The 24333-nt window shown below is 39.2% G+C and overlaps 1 protein-coding gene across 3 annotated transcripts in view; it reads left to right on the top strand.

Moving 5' to 3' along the window:
• SH3KBP1 (SH3 domain containing kinase binding protein 1) overlaps nucleotides 1-24333 on the top strand; it is a gene marked incomplete at both ends in the record, with an annotated part of 217316 nt that overhangs the window by 58259 nt on the left and 134724 nt on the right. For all 3 annotated transcript variants that reach the window (XM_079541896.1, XM_079541895.1, XM_079541897.1), the window contains one exon: nucleotides 16350-16473. In XM_079541896.1, the coding sequence (XP_079398022.1) occupies nucleotides 16350-16473 (124 nt within the window). The remainder of the gene's footprint in view (nucleotides 1-16349; nucleotides 16474-24333) is intronic.

The raw sequence follows: 24333 nt of genomic DNA, 5'->3' as shown, positions 1-24333 counted from the left end.
TAAGCTTTGTTATTTTTCACAATGTTTTTGCAGTCTGAGCACCAGTTATACTACATTCATGTCACTTAAAGTATTTATTTGAAATTTGAGGAAAGGGTAACTCCATTCCTGAATAAAGATGATGTATAATAATGAAATGTGCATATGGATATCTTATCCTCTCTTAAGAAAACTATTTTCACACTTTTTACAAACATATCTTTGTAAAAATCTGCAGTTATCTGTTTCATATGAATCATAGTAAGTAAACTAATTTGCTAGTCTTTGAGACCATCTAGATTGAATCCATGTTTCAGCTTCTAGGCAGACTGCTGGTATTTATGAAAATAATTCCGAAGGAGGAGGCCCACCTGAACAAGGCTGACAGTAAATGCAATGGTCTCAAAAGCAATGAGCAGGTGTGTCAGATGTGTCGAAGCTGTGATGAGTTAATAGTGAAGAGCATCAGTAGTAAAGCACATTTTCTTTTGGTTGACCTTTGAAATTATTTGATATCTCTTTGTCTGTTGTTTTTAAATGAGCCTTCCTTAAAAACGTGATGCCAGTATCTTATTTCCCTGTTTTATTCCACCTTCACTCATACTTAGCTTTAGCTCCCCTCTGGATGTTTTTTTTTTTTTTTTAAAAGCATTTTTCTAATGGCTAAATGTTGTCAGGATGATGAGCCAGAAGTAGTGGGATGTCCCCTGTTGTGCTTCAGAGATTATTCCAAGTATGTTAATAGAAGGGAGTAGAATCTGGAGATAATGTCCTGAAATGCATTTTATGTTCAACTTAAGAGGATATCTTGAGCAATAACCTTGGTGTCTTCAATGCGTATTTCAGAAAGCTTCTGGAAAGTCCACATAGCTAAGTTGCAGGTCATGTGGCATGTGAGATTCCTCTTCTGCCTGTGCTACAAATTTCTCTTTGCTTTGTCAATAATTAACTGTGTATCTGGCTCTATACTTGGCAGTGTTTACAGTCTGCAGAGTTGAAACTCTGTTGGTAACCATAGCAGCTAACAATGATCCCTGGTGTCTAGCAGCCTTTCACCAGATCAGCATATTTTTTTAAGCTGTAGGATTGAATTCCTGGGTCTGTGTTAGCAGTTTGATTGTCCTTACAGCTCTATTCCTGGTGCTGTAGGACAGCTTAGAGTGCATTTCCTAGCAGGTTGTGGAAATTTCTGTGTAGAGTCTGAACCTTCATACCTAGTCATGAAAACTTAAAAAAAAAAAACAAAAAACAACAGCACAACCCAAAACTGCTGAGTGGACCAAACCCAACTCTAAACTTGTTCCATGACTTGTAGGTTATGGGTATGCTGAAGACCAGCAGAAGAGTATTTGGTACATTGTTTTGTCTGTGTTACAGCCTTACTGGTAAATTACAGAGCATCCTATTTCACAGACGTGGTCAAGTTTGAGCCTATTGGAACCTACTTTGTACCTCCTGGAAGAGAGAAGGACAGGGATTTCCCGTAGACTGCTATGTACATGTTGGAAGAGCTTTTGCATGGTGAAATTAGAAATGAATCTGCAGGGAAGTTTAAAGGGAAGTTTAAAAACAGGTGTGCTGGTTTTTGGCTTTAATCTGTTGTATTGCTCAGGCAACTGGAGAAGGCAACAGCTATTAAATCTAAATGTAGAATCTGTTGTTAAAAATAAGTTTGTTTTTCTTTCTCTTGACAATCAAAAATCCTATCTGTGTTTAATAGAAGGGATTGTATCCATTCCATGTATCACAGCAATCTTAGTTCTGACATTTCCGAGCTCAGTTTGTAGAGCAGAAGGATGCCCTGCATGTTAAAAGCCTGAGGCAAAAGATGGAAAAATAACATTGTGTTCTTGCACAAGGCTTGCATTAGTGAGGTAGCATATTAGGACTGTGAATGCCTTGTAACCAAAGAGTCTAGAGGTTACTTGGTTCAAATTAGTGCATGCAGCATTCATTATTCCCATGTGAATACAAAGATGAAGGAGCTCTGTCTTGTTCAGTGTCCTGTTTCCTTGCTTGGCTTTAAAGGATAGTTAAGGAGAAAAGGCTTGATGCTTTGTGTATGTACTTCCAGTGCCTGTCTTATGCTTTGTTAGAAGTTACAGTGGAATGGCTGAGTAGATACGTGTTGTCTCTTTCTTTTTTGTTTTTGAATTGGGTGGTGATCTAGTCTTATTTAGCCTTTGTTTGATTTCTTCTGCTCAAGAAAGATCTCTGTGAATTTTTAAGAGCAGAAGCTCCAAGCTCCTCTCTTTACTGTTGCTTGTTTTCTTTGTTAAATTTAGTTATTAAAATTTAATTAAATTTAATTGTAACGTTGCTTATAATTTAAATGTAACTTAAGAGGATCAATTGACCGGAGTTGTCTAATTTCGCTGTCTTGAGGAGCTGTAGAACATAACAAACCTGTGGCTATGGTTGATGGTAAATCTATGTGATGTAGAAGGACAGCACAATATCATGTCTACTCTTTGACTACATCATGTAAGAATCACTGCGTTGATGTCCACAGCAATGTTATGTTAGCAACTTATGCTTCTAAAAATCCTTCATTTGGATAATGATTTATTTTCCTGAACTATGAGGAAAAAATGTTAGGTGCATAACGCAATTTATAGGTGCGATTTTACAAGTCTGTTGAGGAGAGCTATATTTCTGCTACTGAAGTGGAAAAGTGCTATAAAAAGGGAGAAATTACATTAGTGATACCATTTTAAAAGGTGATAATATGTTAATGTTAGTTTTCCTAAAGCAATCTAACTATTCACAAGTCGTTATTCACTTATTGTGCACTGTAGTCTAATTGCAACTGGCTTCTGTGCTGATAGAAGAAATGCACAGACTAAAGAAAAAGAAAAAGTCTGTTGAGAAACATTGTTTTAAAAGAGTAAGCTTACTGAAATGGTAACCCTGAGAAGATCTTCAGCTCCCCTTTGTGCATACCAAAAATAACCTACTTCTTATCTCCTTGTGTCTTTGTAGTCACTTACAGAAATTACCTATGCATCAGATTGAGAATAACCTTCATGTAATCCTAAAAGGAAAATGTTCTGAGTATGCCTCTTATCAGATTGTAATATTACACTGTAATGGAGTTGAGTTTTCCTTTTTTACCGCTCAAAATCCTCGTATAGAAACTTGCAGAGGCTAATAATTTTTCACAAGAAAATGTTGGTGCAGATTTTGATTTGCTGCTGTCACAGTGTGCTAGAGATGTCCTTCAGGAGTAAGGACTCAGTATCTCAGCAGAGTGACTGGGCAGAGGGAGCGATGGAGCAGTTCATGATTTGTCCCTAGTCAGTCAATTTTTATCTTATGTATCTTTCACAGAACTTGGCAAATTCAGTCGCTTTTCCCCAAGAACTCTGCGTTTATCGAACAATTGTAGGTGACACATCGGGTTTTAGTCTACTTCTGTCTGCTGACTTGTGCTTCTGCTGTTCTAAACCCAGTATTTGGGTTGTCTGCCTTCTGGCTGTGTTGCAATATGCGTTTAGCAGCCGAGTCTTTGGATGGACTTCATTTTCAAGGAAGAGAGAGAAGTAGTCTCCCTTTCCATAGCAGGTCTTTGACTGGGATGGATGTTCAACCTCCTAGATTATTAACCCTCTTATCAAAGTCTCCAGCTTGTTTTTCATTACTTTTCCCCACTTTCCCTCCTTGGAGATCTTGATAGCTACAGGAATAGTAAGATTTGATGACAAGCTCTTTCTTTTCCTTTCATCAGCACTGCCTCTTATTCTTAAAATGCATGCTTAGCGATTGCTGTAAGCATGTTTTCAGGTCTCTCCAGTAGTCAAAGGAAATGTGGAAAGGCTGATTTGCAGCCTGTCCCAGGCACCAGCCTTTCTGGAAGTGTTACTCTCATTATTCCAGCTGTGACTTTATAAACAGTACCTCATCACACTCAGGGAAAAAGCTGAGCAGGCTCCATCAGATACAAGGTGGATATTACCTAGTCCAACCGCTATGCTGTTTGGAGGATTTTTCCCAATTTGCTGGACTTGAATCTCAGACTTTTTCATTAAATGTTGGATCTAATTCAGTATATGCATTTCCTTTTATAAACAGGAATGACTGTTTCTATTTTCCTATCAGGTAGCCTCTATAGTTTCAGATGGTGGAAGGCAAAGGGCTAAGTTTGAAGACAGTGTATTTTTATCAAAGAGTTCTTTACCTGCACAAATTTTGAGTGTATGAAAACAAATGTCCTAAGGCAAGGACAGAGCTCATAATTTGTGAAAAGAAGGTAATGTGCTTTTCCAGTTTTTCTTGTACGCTTCAGAAACCTGGGTAAATATTTTAAAGATCTACCGGGAAACCTGAATACCTAAATTAAGACACTCTTTTTTTCTTCTGGTCTTAGAAGCATTTTTTGCATAGAAAATGGCTTTTAAAATTTAAATTCTGAATAGGAAGAACTTCAGGGATAAACTAAGACAAATAAATGAATCCTTAACAGTTTCCCGAGTCCTGCAAATATATATATAAATAAAGAGAGGGAATAGAAAAGCTGAAATACAGTTTTTCATTAAGTTTTATTTGTTATCCAAATGGCAAATTATTGAGACTTTCAGTTATCAGTGGTGCTCGTGTTAAAGAGTGCAAAGATCTGTTCAAGTATTTAACTGTGCAAATAAATGGAAAAAAAGTCAATTCCTTTCCATCTGTGTTTGTATTCAATAAATATTTTAAATTCTGGAAACATGGAGTTTACCAGTACTTGATCAGTACAGCTCTTATTAGACTCAAGTCTGTTTGTTTGGTTGGTTTTGCCTTTTTATGGCTTTTTCCAGTTACTGTTGAGTCACTTGAATGGGTCTGGTCACAGCAAATGGGAGATAAAGGTTATCTAGCTGAGGAAGTGAGTGATTTTTTTTTGAAAAAGGATTGTAAGTAATAATGATAAACATGATTTATAAGGACCTAGCATACTCCAAAATTGCTGCTTTAAGAGCTTGCTGCAGCTGGTAGGACTTAGAAATCTGGTTGGTGCTTCCCATATAAATTTGCTCACCGGCTACCTCCCTGTCCCTGTTATGGATGGGGGCCAACGCTCCAGCACTTCAGCTCCTCACAGGGCTCACATGCTGTGACTCTTGTCACTGCTCACATCCTGTGCAAAACATGAAATACAGAGCACACAAACTCCTTCTTCATGTTTCATAGTCTGTGCCAAATTAAATTTACTGATGGATGCTAAAATATGTGCTGATGAAAACGCCTTGGTCTGAAGGTATCTGTAAATAGGAATTTGATCAGGTCAAACTGGCTGTGCAAAACTTGTATGGTAGGGGAACAAAGAATAAGACATGAAAAATGACCAGCAGCAAAATGTAGGAATAGCCAATTCTCTTCAAAGGACTGAAGGCTGAATTAAGGCACTGTCATAGCTATGTGTGAACTTCACCTAGGTATGAAGTACATGGAAAAAATACTTAAAGACAACTTCCATATGAGTTTGTAATTAATGAAATCTTCATTTTTCTGCTTGCTGACTTGGTCTGTGTTTGGCTGTTCAAGGTGGCAGATCAGTAAGAGTCATTCCTAGCATTCCGATCTATCTTGATTGAAAGATTGCTACTATATATTACCAAGCTGCACCATTTCTTCATCCTTGAAGACTTCCATGCATCTGCTGTCTGCTCACTATCTTTAACTCATCTTCAAGCTTTTCTTTCCTCTCAGCAGAACTACATATTTTGTTTTTATGTTGCCTGCTTTATTTGTAGAGTTGTATTACTTTAATAGCAGTGAGCTGCGTGCATACTGGCACCACACATTGCTTTGGAAAGCATTATAAAATGCCCGTCACTGCTTCAAAGGAAACTTATCCAAAGATCGTACTTTCTCATGCCATGGTTCTTGTCCGTAAACAGGAATTCTGCTGAATGTGCTAGGCAGATAGATATGCATCAGTTTTTGTCATGTGAACTTGACCATAATATGTCCTCTAAATTTTTCTTCCTTTAATACAAGCTGTTGAGTTTAAGTGGCTCTGATATCCAAGGCTGTTTAAAGTTTCCTCCAGGCAGAGTAAACACTAGCTTGAGAAACTGCAAAGGTAAGTTTCAGTATGATGCATTACTTCAAAGGTAACATGCCAATCTCTTTTGCAAACATTGAGCAATTAAGGGATTGAGTAATCTGAGGTGAGGATAATGATCACCACATCTTCTCCTCTCATCTGACATGCTTAACCGCACCTCTCCTACAAATACCAATCACAGATCAAACTTCTTCAGCAGTTCTAGCACTGAGAATACCTTTTCTAGTCTTGAAGCAACACCTTTTGCTGTTCTGGATCAGTGTTCAGGAAGGTTATTTCTACTGTTTGCATTCTTTTATACCTCTTTTTCCTTGCATAAAACCAAAATGCAGGACATTGTTCTCTTTGAATAGATTGACCCATCCATGTCCATTTGCTTGCTTGCCTCTTTCACAGCTCTAAATGAACACACAAAGCATACAGAGGATGTAGAGGGTCTGCAAAGAGTTGCTTCGCTCAGAGATCTCCAGCCTACTCAATCAACTAAGAGAAAACAGTCTGGTAACGGGCTTGACAGCTGCTGTGTTTCTCTGTGTTAGCCAGGAAGCTCAATTTTTAAGGTTTGGATCAGTTTTCTCAACTCTTAGGCTTCTATGAATAGGATTCTTCACTAAATATTAAGTCTTCAGGGCTAAGCCTGTTAGCTCTCAAGAAGCACGTGACCCGCTTCTTGTAAAAGGATTTCTGTGGCTCTGGGACACTTTTTAATGGAGGTCATTAAAAATCTTGCTCTTTTCAGTTTCTTTTTTTATTAGAACAGACCTATTTAGTCTTTGCATACCAGACATACTGGAAAGAGAAAAGCCACTGGAGATCAGTGTATCTGCAATGTGTTGGAAGTCAGAAGGCTGTACTAGACAAAAAAAGGAATTTGCCAGGGGTCTGGCCCTGTTCCAAACACACATGAGTTAACCTGTACCTGCTGAATGTTTGCAGGAGGCAAGGCCAGATTAAGAAGGGAAACAATTAAATAACAAATTAGGCGTGACAGCCTACAAGGGTTGCAAGACTTGAGGAACATGGCTGTCAGAAGTACTGAGGAACTACCTCTGCCATCTATACCTTCTTGAAATTGCTGGTGCTTATCACTTGGAAAAACTGAAACCATAATAGTTTTCTTGTGAAGCTGTGGCAGGTGTATGCCAGCAATATTTATGAGGAGACCTCTAGCCCTAAGCTGTCAGACTGCAGAAAGAAGAGTGCTAAATTCTAATATCTGATTTACAAGTCTGGCAGCGCGTGCTACTCACATGGTATGTGATTTGAATAATGATGTGTCTGCTCCTGATCTCATTAACCCTGATTTAATCCAGGATCTTATTTCATTAATGCTTGCTAACTTTCATATAACTGATTACACAAACAAACAGAACCCTAAAAATCTCATAACACTGTAGCTATCTTTCCAGATAAATATTTTCATGAACCCTTTTTTCCCTTGAAAAAGGTCAGCTTGTCTGAGGAGAGATTCTGTAAAATACCGATGCGTCTTCTGAAGTCTAGGCTGTAATTTTTTATGTACTGGAATTACACAGTGCCTGCCCTATCTGTTTAGGTTCAGTGGACTTCTCTGTAGAGCCTTTATAACACCTTCCGAGGGTCGAGGAGTTGAGCTGATCGAACAGAAAGACAGGTCTATGAAAGAACAATAACAATCAGTGTAATTTGTGCAATGGGTTTCATGGCACAGTTCTTTATCCTGGAGCATAGAACTGTGTGATTAGAAAATTCTGTAGGAATTTGTATGATGTGTTAGTTGGAGAGAAAAATGGCTGTTTGGACCATCACCAGTGCTTTTTTTAAAGCAGGGCTGAAATGAAAATTTGAAATATTCTGCAGCTGTGCTACACAAAAACAGAATACAGCAACTTTTGTTCTTTTCCCCCCCCCATTTAGAGAAGATAAATCCTTTCATAGAAAAAAGGAATCTTCCACATGATTTTAAACAGAGAATGCAGGGCCCAATTGAATGAGTCAGTTAATGTTCTCATTAGAAAATCCTGCTGTTAAGGATCATCTGGTGTGTGATAGGATTCTGAACAAGGGATTTGTGCTACTTTGTCTCTGAATCTGTGTTACAGAGATGTTTTATCTGGTTATCCAACACGTTACATTTTGTGATAATGTCTGCTATTGCTTCTTTCTAAGAATGTGTGTTGTCTCTTACTGTGTACTGGTTTATCTACTTGAGATTGTGTGGTTGTAAGAAGGGGGAGAAAGAATAGAGATACAAACTTGGAAATTCATGGATTCAAATATTATCTTGTATACCTTATCAGCTTTGCTTTACAGGTTGATATGCACAGGACTTTTTATGCTGACAGCAGATATACAGCAAGAAATATCAATCTAAAACTGTAACCTGTAACAGCAAGCCTTTTTCATAGGACCAGGTATCTGGGGTGGGGAGCAATATTAACATGCAAACTTTTGGCATATCTCACTCTGAAGGAATGAGAAATGACATTGTATATCCTAGCAAAGGGCTGTGAAGATTATCAGAGGGGCTGGAGCACCTCCCCTGCAAATACAGGCTGAGGGAGCTGGGCTTGTTCAGCCTGGAGAAAAGGCAGCGGGGTGACCTCATTGCAGCCTTTCAGTATCTAAAGGGAGCCTACAAAAAGGAGGGGAACCAACTCTTTGAAAGGGTGGATAACAGCAGGACAAAGGGAGAGGGTTTTAAGTTGAGGGAAGAAAGATTTAGGTTGGATGTTAAGGGGAAGTTCTTTACAGAGAGAGCGGTGAGGTGCTGGAACAGGCTGCCCAGAGAGGTTGTGGATGCCCCGTCCCTGGAGGTGTTCAAGGCCAGGTTGGATGGGGCCCTGGGCAGCCTGGTCTAGTATTAAACGTGGAGGTTGTTAGCCCTGCTTGTGGTGGGGGGATTGGAGCTTCGAGATCCTCATGATCCCTTCCAACCCAAGCCATTCTACGATTCTATGAAAGTAGTGATACTTTTGATATATCAATGAAAATGGAATCTTTATGAGAATAAATGTAATTCTGTTAAAAAATGGAATTACTTGAATAACTTCTGTCCTCTGGAGCTGGACTGGAGTGGAGACACACTGCACTTGTGTCTCCATGCTGTGCACACAGATACACTGAGCACATGCATGTTTCTAAGCACATATACAGATGCATGTTTGTTTTGAGACCACTGGGCAGCTGAAACACGTGTATTGGGCTCTGTTGTTGCCAAACACAGCTGAAAGACAGAAGATCCAAGCTGATGAAAGTCTGGCAGACCTTCCACTGTCACAAAGGTTATGGAAGTGCAGGAGGGGGAACAGGCTGCCAAGTGGGAAGCAGCTTGCCAAGCATCTTCCCCATGACGGTTCTTGCCGCAGCATTGCCTTGTGTGCCCTGAGCCCCACTACTTACAAAGACCACTGAATATGTAAGACAGAAAAAATTCTCTGCCCCAGACTGAAAGCAGGGGAGGAGTGTGTGTGCTGCAGGGTTCAATGGTAGGTGCTAGCAGTCTGCTTAATGACAGTATGAACTAAGGATATAGCTTCCAGTTCACCTGCAGATTACAAAACCTGCTTCAGCTATACAATCTCTTCTGTACCTTGTTAAGGGTACAGGGCTATACAGAGGCACTTGTAACCTCTGTAAGGTTTCAAAAATGCAAAACTCATATCTTGTTTAGGTTTCAGAATCTTTTGGTCACCATCTTCAGTGTCTGATAGTGACAGGACAAGGAGGAATGGCTTTAAACTAAGAGGAAAGATTTAGATTAGACATTAGGAAGAAATTCTTTTCCCAGAGGGCAATGAGGTGCTGGCACAGCTGCCCAGAGAAGCTGTGGTGCCCCATCCGTGGAGGCACTAAAGGCCAGGTTGGATGAGGCCCTGGGCAGCCTTAGCTGGTGGGGGGCAGCCCTGTCCATGGCAGGGGCTGGGGCTGGGTGGGCCTTGAGCTTCCTTCCAACCTAAGGCATTCTGATTCACAGTGCTTCACCCATGCGTGGTTAGATTCTGTGCCCCTGTTCTGTTTACGGTTTCTGTCTTCTGCACCTCTTAAGTAAATAAATTTACAACAAGCTTCTGCTTTTATACTTTTCAGCTCCCTGGGGAACCTGCATATGAAAATCTGCAAACTTACTCTCTTTCAAAGTTGTCTTTAAAGGTGTCTTATTGCAGCACTTACAAAATGCTGCTGAGTGCTTATGCACCTGGCCCGTGCAGATCAGTTCTGCTTCTCTATGCTTCCTGCCAGCTGCTGTTTCTGTTAACCAGTTGTACTTTTTCTTCCACCTGGACTGTAACATCTTGGAAATAAGCACTTGGTATTTTTCCTCCGTGGTGCGGCATTCATAGATGCCATTGGAGTACATGATAGAGAAGACCTGGAACAGAGCATTGGGCCTGGACCACTTTGCATTGCTCAGAGTGACAGCACTGGGGTTAGGGTGTGGCTTGGGGTCCAACACCCAGCATTGCATGCTTATCTTATTTATTTTTTGTATTTTTTGTAGTTGTAATTAATTACTAATTATTTGGTACATATTTGTTAACATATGCTTCCCACTTTATTCCTTGCTGTTTCTCATCCTCTTTTTTTTTTTTCCCCTTTTATTCTTTTTTTTTTTTTTCCTGGTAACTTTTGAAATAAATAAATGGTAAATGAGAATATGAGCTGTCTCCTTTTGAAAAGAAGAATGATGACTGAGGCTAACAGCGTGGAACAAGGATATTGTCTTGACATGAATGGATGCAGGATAAAACCTCACATTCGTATAAAACCAGAGCAGAAGGATTGCATAAGGCTTGACAAATTTGAGTTTTGTTTATTATAAAATATGCACTCAGCTTTCTAAAAGCACAAGGCTTTCTGCATATGCAAGTGCATATCCTATCCAAAAGATCTTTAATTACCAGAAGAAAATACGGAAGATGTAACAAAGCTGTTTCAGAAAAGGAAGAATGTGGAGATTGTTTAAAAAGAGGGCATTTGGTGTGCTGCACTGTACTCAGCACTTACGTATAGGGGAGGAACAGAGAGACTGGAGTGTGGAAGGGCAGAGTCTCCTGGGAGCTGCTCTTGGAAGGGCACCTTAACACTGCCATCTTCATCTGTGTTAAACAAGGATGTTGGTCACCGAGCATTTACCAGCAGTTGAAGCAGAAACTGGTTTTACTCTGCCTTCTCTGGCACAGCAGGCTTGCAGTAGCAAGCATACACTGCTTGTAATGATTAATTTGTAGGATAGACTTCTGACTGTGGGTGGGTGGGCTTCACAAGTTTATTTGTACCAGGAAGGAGTAAAACAAAAGCTGGCTTATTTTTTATGTGATGCAACAAGACAAAAAGGAGGGCAAGGCATGTCAGAGCTTTTATCCTTAATATGTTTTGTTCTACATACTGCTGCTGTTGGAGTGGAGAGGCTGTTTGGCCTGTAAAGCTCAGTCAACAAATAATGCTTTTCTCCATCAGGCCCTAAATCAGATAGAAATCATGTGAGCCACAGAAATAGACTTGATTTTGAAGGTAAGATGCAGAAACCAAAGAACTCATTGAGAGAGGCTTAGGAGGCTGTGGTTTACAAATAACCCCAGAACGAGGTGGTACTAGCACAGGCAGTAGGCTCAGGAGCTTTATTTAAAGATTGTCATGTGCTTGATAGGCATCTGGGCAAGTGTTTGCTATAAACTAGGGGTAAGCAGACAGTGAAAGAGGAGGGAGGATATGGAATCCTGCAGTAGGGAACTGTTGCTTATTAGTTCAAGAGCATTACTTTGGTTGCTTCTAAATTTAGATCACAGAATGATAGAATCATAGCAATTGGAAGGGACACTTAAAGGCTATCTAGTCCAACTCCGTTGCAGTGGGCAGGGAAACCTACAGCTCGATCAGGGTGCTCAGAGCACTGCCCAGCCTGACCTTCTGTGTATTCAGGAATGGGGCACCCACCACAACTTTGGGCAACCTGTGCCCCACCACCTTCATTGTAAAAAAGCTTATATCTGATCTAAATATCCCATCTTTTTGTTAGAAACCACTTCCCTTTGTCCTGTCACACGGGACCCTGCTACAGAGTCTGTCTCCTTCTTGTTTATAGCTTCCCTGTAGATACTGAAAGGCTGCTGTCCAGTCTCCCCAGAGCCTTCTCTTCTCCAGGCTGAACAGCCCCAGCTCTTTCAGCCTGTCCTCATACAGCAGTTGTTCCATCCCTTGGATCATTTTTGTAGCCCTCCTCTGGATGTGCTCCAATAGGTCCGTGTCTCTCCTCTACTGAGGTCTCCACATCGCAGTATGCCAGCTGAGGTCTCACCAGCACAGAGTAGGGGGGCGAGATCACCACCCCTGACCTGCTGGCCACATTTCTTTTGATGCAGCCCGGGATAGAGTAGTAATTTTGCTGTTTATAGAGTTCAAGACTTGTGCTGGATTTTAGTGCTGCCACCATGTTTCTGATTGAAAACAATTTTCACATTGATGCTAGTTCAGTTGCTGGGAAGGTTTGTTCCAGCTACATTGTTTATTTTGTAGTAAAACTATGAGAGTTTTCTCGATATTGGAATTGCCTTTATATATAAGTACATTTATAATTACTCAGTACCTCTTAACTAGTGACAATATCAAAGAAAATGACTTGGGAAGACTGAACATTGCAGCAGAGTTGTATTTTGAGGTTTCAGTATAAATGGGTAATGGAATTTGTATACTGTTTGAAGTTGCAGAATGTTTTTGCAGGAAATTGTGGTGGCAGTTGTCTCTTGAAGTGTAAAGCGTGGTTTCTGAGAGAAGAGATTAAAGGAAAAGCCTTCTCAAGATCTGGCATTGCACACTGAATCTTAGAGGGGTCAGAATGCTTCTGACATTTCCATTGTCATCTTTTGATAATTTGAACATGTTGTGCAGTTTTCCCATGGGCGGCACATGATTCTGAGTTCTTAATCCTACTCCCATATTTGGCTTCAAGCAATGTACAGGCTGTAAAAGCTTGAGTTGTGAAGGCCTCATTATTTTTCAGCTTTTAACTCTCAGTATGAATGTGTTTTGTTTTCAAGAAGTTTTGAGTGATTCTGATTAAACCTCTCACCTCCAGAATATAAAATCTCCTTGCATGCAGAAGTCGTATGTAAGTCACTTTGAAGCATTATAGTGATTTTCTCATAACTTTTCATGGCTCCCAAAAAATATGGGGAATGAATGGCTGGATGAAACATTTCATATTTGCATCAGCATAGGACAGCATTTCATTGCTCTTACTGTCATGGAAAGGGTTGCAGCAATTTCCTCAAATAACTTCGGTTGAATTTCCTGTAAAGGTCAGAACTGTAAAAAAAAAAAAAAAAAAAAAAAAAAAAGTCTTGAAACTTTCACGTAGTGAACATGGCAGAAGTTCTTGGACTTTCTTTCAGAAAGTACTTGATAACAAATATTGACTGTAACTCTTGTGAGTGGCATGATTCAAGAACTTAGTGTAAATTAAAGGAAACCTTTTGATAGATGAGCATGAACTTCAGCGTGCTAGGCACACAGATAAGACTTTTTCCTCAAAAGGTAATGAGTGATGAAATTCTGAAACCAAAGCTAAATCTTAAAAAGAAGATGAGAAGTTACGGGTGGGCCAAAGACTTTTCTCCTTGACAACTATTATGTTCCCATTTTGTTTTTCTCCCCAGCTTGACAAGGCATGAAGGCTGCTCTGTCAATGAGTAACAGTTTTTGAAAACACTTATGAAAAGAGGAAAGTTCTTAATGTCTAGATTTCCTAATTTGAAATAGTCATTTAATAGGGCACAGATATACAGGTATTGTGTTAAATTTTGCTACCTGGTGGAGTTTTATCACAGTCAATACTATAGTATTCTAAAGATCACAAGCTTATTGAGATTGCCTTAATATTTTTCTGTGATTTATAATGGTTTGGGATACAATTAGAAAAGATCTTTCTTACCAGAAAGAACTGTTCATCATGTTGAAATCACTCTAAAACCCACATACACAGGAGATGGAGACTGAATCTGTGGAGACTGCTTGTGGCATCGGAGAATCTGATTTAAATTTAGTGGCTGAAATGTGAGGTTGCTTACTTCAGGAGTTCCCAAGGAATAGCTCTGGAAAATGATCTAATAACCTGCAATTATCTTTGCTTGGGCTAGGAAAAATGCAGCGTTTCGACTCATGAAGTTTATATTGGGCACTGCCTCAGAATCAAGTATAAAAGGGTACCAAAGAAGAGGTTTTGAGGTACTTCTGAAGCTATTGGCACTGTGAGAGTGTACCTGTCTGTGGGCAGGCCATGCAGGGCTCTCCATGGATATTTGTCTGGTGAACATAGTTCTGGAAAGGGCTTTCAAGGTCACTGAGTTTGGTCTGTCTTGTATCACTACAAGGTGTTCTTGCTATGTGGCTTGGAGGAGATTTCAGCATGATGTGGATATCCTGCAGTACCTGTCCAGTCCCCATTGGCCTACTTAAGAGCATACTGGCCCATAGAGGGTGGGAGTTGTAGCTAGTCAGAGAGCAACTGTATTTGCTGTAATCAAAATACCACCAAGAAACAGTGCAAAAGTCCTAGTCAGAATGGAATAGGATGGTTAAGTTGGAAGGGAACTGTCTGACCATGTCAGGGCTAACCAAAAGTTAAAGCATGTTATTGAGGGCATTGTCCAAATGCCTCTTGAACACTGGGCTTAAAGCATCAACCACCTTACTAGGAAGCCTATTCTAGTGTCTAACCACCCTCATGGTAAGAAAGTGTTTCCTAACGGCTAATATGGTGAAAACCTGAAGGAGATCCATCATGCTGTGTGGGATGATAGAGGTTGCTGCTGTACTGTGATGTAGAGAAGGGCAGCAAATATGTAAGAGTTGAAGGACAGCTCTCAGGGTCGAAGTTTTCATTTTACTGAGGGAAGAGTCTGTCCAAAGCCACCACCTGTCTCCAGTGTCTGTTCAATGGAGAGGATTTCATCGAATTTGCAAATTACATGAAATGGAGAGGGTCAGTTGACATGCTTGAAGTCAGAACTGCTGTCCAGAGGGACCTATACAGGACCCTTAAGAATCCCGGAAAGGGCAAATGCCCTCCTGCCCCTGGAAAATAGGGATCTCTGGATACAGACTGGGGCCTTGTGGGTTTGAGAGTAGCTCAGCTGAAAAGGGCCTGTGGATCCTGCTGAACAGGAGCTAGTCTTGTGCCTCGGCATCAAACATTGCCAGCAGTTTCCTGGGCTACGTAACAGACCCACAACCTGCAGATTGAGAGAATTGGTATTTTCCTTTACCTGGCACATTGCTCTACATCCAGAGAAGAGCAACCACTTTTGATTCCATCAGTACCAGAAAAAATATCAGTAGACTGGAGCAAGTTCTGCTGGGCATGATCCAGGGAGCAGACAGAAAAGCAAGGCTCAAGCTGGGCATAGGAAACATGTTCTTCACAATTCATCAAGCAGTGGAGCAGGTTGCTCGTGCAATTGTGCAGTTTCTGTCTTTGGAATTTTTGTAAGACCTGACCAAAGCTACAAGCAGCCTGGTTTGACCCAAGATGGCTGCCCTCCCTGCCTGGAGCTGGAGGGTGGAGCAAAGAACACAAGGGTTCTCTCCTCCTGACCTAGGGCAAAGCTTGGAGCCAAAGCCTAAATTTTCTTGTGATTTTATTTTTTTTGGTAGATGGTGGTTGATAGACAAATGGCCTAGCCTCTTTGATGTGACAGTTCCCTGTCCACGGGTTTACTTTCATGAAGCTTTGCTCCACCACATGTTTTCTGTGTGCCGCCAAAGAGGATGATCACCTTAAAAGGCTGTCAGTTGCAAAATGTGCTAGGGTTAGCAACAGCTCTGACAGCAGCTCTATATGCTTCTGCCAATTATGGAAACATTTGTCATATTTTCCTATTTAATATTTTTCTTCCTGCCGTGGTTGTTGTTTCTGTGGGCTTCTTGACATAGGGGAAGCAGACTTAGCTGTCTGTGCAGAAGGAACACTGAACCACATTCTGCCCTTTGTGTCAAATGTACAGCTAATGAATGGATAAACAGAATTTTTTTTCACTAGTCAGCTTTGGTAATCTTTAGTAATAGAACTGCAAAGCTGTCCTACAGTTTCCATGCCTAAATAAGGAATTAGCCCCTTTTAAGAAAAAAAAAGTATCGGTTGGAAGAGTTACTGAAAATGACTTTGATTTTGTGACACTGCAACTTCTATAGATTCTTTGGGGAAGCATTAGAATAGATGGTGTACACATAGAAGTTATAAGAAATCATGGGAGCTTAAGATTTAGAATATTCTGTAATACATCTTTTTTTTTTTTTTTTTTACTTCTTTTTTCTTCTCCCTCTCCACCTGCCTTTCCTTATGCAGGAAATAAAGAAGGACATGAAGAAAGAAAATACTGCCAACAAACCACCAGAGAAGCCTATAAATGAAATTTGCAATGGAAGCTCTTTACTGTTGTCTGAGACAATTATTAGAACCAACAGAAAAGGTAAAGTATATGGAATCTTAAATGCAGAATTGCATTCAGACCTTTAAAAGAATGAAATGTAACCTTTCCTTGTTTATAAAACTAAAGCTAAAGTTTATTTAAGTGTAAAGGCATAGCAAGAATATTAAAATTTTCTCATTCTCCTCTAGAATGGCATACAGATGCATGTATTATGTCCAGTATTTCCACATTAATTTTCACAGGTATCCCGTTCTTCTTTACAGAAATCCCTCCTAGATACATTTAATTAAGAAAAGCAATATGAGCAGATTACTAAAGCTTATTAAAGTAATGAACCGACAGCTTGCATATGTGAAGCTTTTTGCATAGTTGTGTCATTCAGGTTATGTCACATTGAGGTATTCATGTTTTATCTGGGACAGAGAATGTTAAAAGAAAAAAAAAAAAGACAATGTGGAAAATGGAAAGCTTAACACATTAGTTTCCTGGGAATTGTCTACCGCTGTCTTGTATTTCAGATTGCACTGCGTGCTCTCTGTGCCTGGCTAGAATCCCATGGCAGATTCCTATGTATGGTTTTGAATTGTTTAAGGGAAAGCCTCCAGATCTTCTGTCTCTTTCACTAGCTCCCACTTCTGCTCTCAGAATATTAACAAAACAAAAAGTTGGCGATGTAACAGATAATGAGGTGGATTTTTCTTTAGGTTATTATATTTATGCATCAGTTTGTTTGCAGGAAAACGGCTATCTACATGGAAGAGATGGCCTGTATTTTTCCCAGGACATTTTCTTGCTTACTGTCTTATACAGGCTAATCTGCTGTCATTAATCATTGCCATAATGCAGTTTCCATTTTGGCGTGCCTTCTGTACTGTTAGGGCTATGCAGATGGAAATTTTCTCTTACATATGAGTGAAGATTGTAGTGTATGAGCTGGCAGGTTGACTTGAGGTCTTAGACCTTAAGGTGTGCAAGTGAGGAAGATTTAATAATTTCTGCAAAATATATGGCTTCCTTTAAAATGTAAGCGGGATTAATCTTTACCATTTTTGCTAGGAATAATGTCCCCTTAAAAAAAATTGGAAAGAAATCTCAGCAAGCATTGTCTTCTGTGTTTGCAGTGTTATCCTGAATCTGGAGAGACATCCAAAATTCCTGCTTTGGGTCATAGTTTCTTCAAACAACAGAAGAATTAAATTACCAAGAATGATTCTTTTTCATGGCTTCTATACAGAACCATATGAGTGGTTGTGAAATTATCTAGGGATTAAGCCTGTTCCATATTGCTTCATTTGCTATTTGGAGAAGACTAATAGCTGTGGCAGATGCAGAGATTTGGTTCAGTCACAAGGGGATAACACTCCAAATCTGAAAAGAAGAATAAAGGTTTTCTTTTTCTCCTCCTCCTCCTTTCCTCTAATTCAGAAACACGGAAAGATTCAGAAGATAAAGGAGGTTCTCTTTTTCTGTTTTTGGCTGGAGAAGACAAACTTCATATTTGTTTATAGACAACCAAGGAAAGACACATTGAGATCTTCAGTTTGAGGAAGGGATTAGATATAGAAATTAGCAGGTCTCATATTAGGATATTACTGCACTGAATTTCATTAGTGGAGACTGCACTTTTCATGGCTACCTCTGTGTAGTGTTGATGTTGAGGTTGATAAATGTTCTGACTGCTTCTCTGTGGCTATTTCCATTGCTGCCAAGCAGACAGTTGCAGTATGCCGTAATCTACTCCAGCATCATGGCTAAGGATGCACCAAATATGACAAGACCAAAAGAACTTATCTTTTTTTCTGGGGTCAGTTTAAGCGTGGTGCTACAGCCAGATTGTTCAAGTGAGTACAAACACACAAGTAGCTATTGTTGTGTCCAATAATCAAGAGTTTTCTAAGAGCTACAGGGCATATCTCCTTGTTGAGAGCGTTGTAATACATTGCTGAAGAAGGAGCCCTAAAGGCCACAGGGATTCTTTTCTTCAAATGTCTGTGTACTGTGCTTTTTATTAAGCCCCGTCTCAATCTGTTTATTGATCACAGAATCTGAACTGAGCTGACCTGAAAAAGAGGTGGTTTTTGTTGTTGTTGTTGTTATTGGGAAACAAAGAAGGGACAAATGTATCTGCTGCAGTCCTTTGGCTCAAAATGGTGGCTGGAGATGCATTCACTCAATCATCACAGAGCTCAGGAAATGGAGGAAAAGATGGAGGAAGCAGTTTTATTTCTTTTGGAAGACTGGAAGGGTTAAGGAGCTCTGTGTGGTTGTTAGTACATGTAGATGCACAGGAGACGCATTGGAGCAGGTGATATCAAGAGATAATCGGGCTCTGGAGAAAGGATGGTTACAACACGAGTGTAGAGCATCTGTGCAGATCCTGTTAAAGTCTTCCTACTAACTTGTGCTGTCCCAGAAATAGGAAATCTAGCAGGTCTGCTCTCAAGGAATTTGTGGAGTTACCTCCAAGGACAGAGATGTTCAGGAAACACGGAGATGTAGCACTGAGTGACATGGCTCAGTAGACATGGTGGGGATGGTTTGAGGATTGGACTAGAGGATCTTAATGATCTCTTGCAACTTTATTGATTTTATGATCTAAATATCTGTAGCTACTGTTCAGCAGTGAAAATAGCAGTCAGTCTGATTTATTTGCTCGGGCAATGTAATTTTGCTGTTTGGAACTTCAGAGCAGATCTGGTAGTGGTAGGAATGAAGTATCACGTCAGTGTCAGACACATCAGTGTCTGCTACCAAGATGATAAGTGCTTTTGTATGGCTGTGGTGTTACATATTCTATAGTTTTGCTGTTTAAGTTGTTTGGCCTTAAATAAGTAGCAGCGCTTTAGCAGGCATTTAGAGCAGAAGAATCTTGGCCACTTTGGCTGCTGGCTTGTGGAAAGTTTTTCCTTGAGAAATATTGACAAGTGTCCAGCAGTGGTATTCAAGGAAAACCGTTAAATTATTTGTAAGAAACATCTGAATAGCTAGAGGAAAAGAGTGGATTTCTGAATAAAAAATGATATTATGAATCCAGCTTTGTATCTTGTTTCTTGACGTTAGTTATTTCTAAGCACTGCGTCAGGGATTCTTAGGATAAAATCAGTGTAAAGTCAAAGCGCTTCTTTTAAAGACTTGTGTCATCAAATAAGTCATGAACATTGCTTTTGTGGGTTACTGATGTATTCTAGGGAAAAAATCAAGTTGGCTTAATGCCACAAGTAGTAGCCAACTGTGTTAGTACTTCTATTACATACTGAGGGTGGCAGCTGGTTGTGGTATTGCTAATGATTGGTCACCAGCTATCAGTTACTTAGCTTTTTGTTAAAGATGGAGATAAGATGGAAGGATTTCATTTTGTCTGCTTGTCACTGAGAAAAGTAAAAACAGAACATTTCTCATTGTTTAATGTTTTTCAGTGACTGCATATACTATTGACCCAACAGAATTGTACAGTAGAAATGACTGCTGTGGTCATCAATACAGCTAATCTGTATTGATGTTCTTGTGTTTTTGTTTTTTTTTTCAGATAGGCAGCTTTATTTTCTGATTAATTCACAGAATCATAGAATGGCCTGGGTTGAAAAGGACCACAATGATCATCCAGCTTCAACCCCCCTGCTATGTGCAGGGTCGCCAATCACCAGACCAGGCTGCCCAGAGCCACATCCAGCCTGGCCTTGAATGCCTCCAGGGATGGGGCATCCACAGCCTCCTTGGGCAACCTGTTCCAGTGCGTCACCACCCTCTGTGTGAAAAACTTCCTCCTCATATCTGACCTAAACCTCCCTGTTTCAGTTTAAAACCATTCCCCCTTGTCCTATCACTATCCACCCTTTTAAACAGTCATACCCCCTCCTGTTTATATGTTCCCTTCAAGTACTTGAAGGCTGCAATGAGGTCTCCCCGGAGCCTTCTCTTTTCCAAGCTAAACAAGCCCAGTTCGCTCAACCTTTCCTTTTTTTTCCTTTTTTAATTGCAGAGCATATCTAAAATTACTCATGAATTGCAGATATTTCAGGTATCTCTTCTTCAGGCTTTTTGCAATACCTGAGTAATACGTGTCTGGGTTATGTTGCAATCTGATGTGATCATGTATGGTGGTGATAATCATCAACATCTGGAAGACAGAACATCTTAATATAGCATTCCAATGCGTTTGTACTCGATCTCTGAAAAGCTCAAAAGAGAACTATTTGAGATGTCCTTTTGCTTCCCCTGACAACTCTGGGCTAGTTTTAATGGTTACCTCAGGTGCTGCTCTATCAATCCCCATCTAAGGAAAAAGGCCATGGCACTGAATGACTTGTCTGAAACTGCCTGAATGTCAGCTGTGCTTTTCTTACATATGCTATGCCAGAATCTGTGCAGGATCACTCATTTGCTTCTTCCTGAACTTCATATAACTGGTGTGGGTCTTTTATTTTATCCTTTCACTGCTCCATAATTTTTTCATACAGAACTATTGCTCTTAATCTTCTGTAAAATTGAATTAAAAAAAAAAAAAGTTTATATCCTTGGATTTAGTTAGAATTGACATTTTTGTACCCTGCTAATAACAGATTAGGAAAGTTTTCCCCGAGAGCATTTTTAGATTGGTGAAGGAAAACATAAGTAAAATTATTGCTATTGTTAGTGTTATTCAATATCATAGGAATATTAGTCAGATCTTGGATCAGGAAAACACTGGAAGATATCTCTTCTCTTTAATTTTTTTTTCCATCATGATGAAATTCCTTTTTTCCAAGTTAGCTTTCAAAATCCAAAAACAGATCACAAATTGTGCCACGATTTCAGATCTGCATAAATTCTGTAATATCTTCATCCATCTATAAAAGCATGTAATGGAAGCTTGCATGTAATGAGCTTAACTGTTAAACAACTAAGGGTTGTTTTATGGTAGTTTTGTTCCAATTTCTAAGTATTCTCTGTGTACTGCATTATTTTGTGTATCTGGGCATAATGTATTTTGCCTATACGTAGGTCATGTTGCAGAACTGGCACTGATACGCAGTATGCAAACTAACAGCAATTGTTAAACAAGTAAAAATATTTAAGGAAAAGAAACATAGCCTTGCCAGGTGTATTTGTTCTATACAAACTGTAAATATAGTCAGCGCTGAGGTTATTCAAGCCAGAAAATCTGGAGCAGCTCATCGTGTGTTACATGTTCTTCATCAGAGCCAAACACTGAAAGCAACAAAATTCTTTTCCTCTTTCTCTTGAGAATTAGTTATTTTTACTTTACATTTAAATAAGGAAGAGAATTTCCATCCTATCCTGAAACAGGGAATTTGTTGAAAGTAACTGTGACAACATGATATAGTGTTTAATTATGAACAAATAACAACTGCCTTTTGTATGGAAAACTGAGATTTGTCCTTTTTTTTTTTTTTCCATAAATTTGAGAAATGGGAAAAGCATTTTACAAGAAAAATGCTTCATTTTATGAGAGGGATAACACATTTACTAAAAAGACAAACTGAAAGAGTTTTATATCTTTTAAGTGATGCATGCAGGCTATTAATCTGGTTATCTTTTTCAACAAAAAGGCAAACCTCAAAATTTCTGTCACAAAATCTTTTATTACTAAACCTAGAGCAAACAGCTGCCTTTCTCACATGCCAGTCATGTTTGATGAAGTGTCTGACCTTCAGTATGCTCAGCTTTGGTTTTTCTTTCAAACACAGTAGAAGGTAGAAGGCAGTAATCTGCCTTTTGATTGGATTATCTTTCTGCTGTTTATATGTTTCAGACATGCAGACTATTGTGTTCCCTTGCAAATACTTCCAACTATAATAAGCATGAGGAAAAAATTCCTTTTAGATTTTAAGATTAGCTAATTGGTGCACAATCAGCTTGTACAACTCTGCACAAGAGCATACTTCTCAGCCAGTTAAGGTTAAAATACGCATATGACACATGACATAAACCCAAAATGAGACATAAAAAAATTGATCACACAGGAAACTCAACTTTAGCAAAATCGTTTTTCTTTGTGTTTAAATACCATATTTGTATACCATCATTTGTATTTCATTTAAAAGTATTGTTTCTTGAAACTAAATATGTGGATAATCTTTAGCCTCAGGTAAGCAGTTCTACATAGAACAACACCATTTTCAGTTTAGAGAGGCAGGAAAAGACAAGAGATTTTGTTGAGCATATAGATGGCAGCCAGGAAGAAACTTTGTTCTTAGGTATACCTGTGTGAGATCTTTGTCAGATTGATGTATTTGTTGTGGAGGAAGGTGAAGAAGGTTCCATTGCATCTCAGAGGAAAAATCTCTACTTGTTCCCTTTCAACTACTGAAAAATGGTATTACTATAAGGAGATAATGAGACTCAGGGGGTGTTCTGTTCACATTATTTAATGTGCAACCTGTGGATGGTACATGGGAAAACAATGAAGCTCACCAGCATTTTAGTTTGAGGATGCTTTTGACATAAATAATCTTCAGTAGCGAAACTGAGGGGTCACAAAGTGTGTGGAATACAGCTACTTTTGGGGCTGATGAATCAGATGTGTTCAGCTGAAGGACAGTTGTCCAATGTGTGAGTATCGTTCCTTGCCTCGTGGAGCTGTACCTTTGGATTCAGTATCCTTTTATATAAATACATTTATGTAGCATGCAAAATCATAAAATTGTGCAATTTAAAATGATTGTGTTGTTTGTCTTAAAATTATTTTGGGGTTTCTTTTTTTAGTTCTGTCTATACTGTGAAATCTGCCTAAAATAGGCTTATCTTGCTGTGCAGGGATAGGCATTACCTCTGTTACAAATTTGAGATGAGTCTGTTGACTGTTTTTGTTTTGTTTTGTCTGGAATAAAGATCTTAACGATGTTCTATTTAGCAACAGCGGAACAGATGCTTGCTTTTTTTTTTTTCAAGCAGATCTTGTTTCCAACTCCTATTTAAATAATGACTTAATATATTAAAAATGTAAACTTTTTTTCTGTGTTCTGGTCATCTGCCACCCTGGTTTTCAGTTAGTCTCATTAGGTATCTAGATTCCAGTCACTTATTCCAGTGAGATCATTTACTTTCTTATAATTTAATATGCAGTATCCCATCTTATTTTCCCCTTAGTACCTACCTTTCATATCAGCTGCTGCTTCCTGGTTCTCTGCACTATGCACAAATGCTGTCCCTGATGCCATTGGCATGGGACTATAGTTTGTATCCTGAGGCTTTGTGCAGGAACAGCCTGTGGAAGTCAGTTTAAAAATGGTTTGAATTGGAATTCTGAGTTAATACTATTCTCTGGATACTTTGACTTAGATGGCAGTCTTTTTGCATATCATGTGTTTAGCTCTGGGAATCTCATTTATGGAGCATGCTGTAAAAATGTAACATGCAGTCACTGCATCAAAGAGCTTACTGTATATATGTGTGTGTGTTGATATAGATTTATGAAACAAAGTAACAGACAACTTAAAAAAAAAACCAACTAAAAAGACAAGGGTAAATGCTGTTTTGAATGATTGCTAGCAGTCTAATTTTTTAGATTTCTTGCAGATATGGTACACTTGTTTTAATGAAAGATTTAAATCTGGATCTACATCTGGAGAATAGGAGAGTGTTATGAAGAGAATCATTATGATATTGGAAATTTTACAGACGGTGGTGTGTACTGACATTGAGACAAAGAGGAAGCAGATGCCCCTTTCATACAGAAGTCTGAAGAAACTTAGAGGATTGAGTTATAGGATCAGTGATCAGGATTATAAGCAGCTTACAGGTGAAGCAGAGAGGTGGTTATGGAGGTGGATGAGGACATTTGTTAGGTTTGTTTTTTTAAAAAAAATATTTTTTATCAATGGGAAAGCAGAGTTAAGTGAATTTTTAAGGAAGAAATAAAGAGAACAGCTGAAATTATGAATAGAGCTTACAAGGGTA

Source organism: Tetrao urogallus (assembly GCF_951394365.1).
Source record: "Tetrao urogallus genome assembly, chromosome: 1".
In the NCBI taxonomy this organism is placed as follows: Eukaryota; Metazoa; Chordata; class Aves; order Galliformes; family Phasianidae; genus Tetrao; species Tetrao urogallus.
The sequence above is the reverse complement of the archived record's forward strand: the minus strand, read 5'-3'. Positions and strand labels throughout refer to the sequence as shown.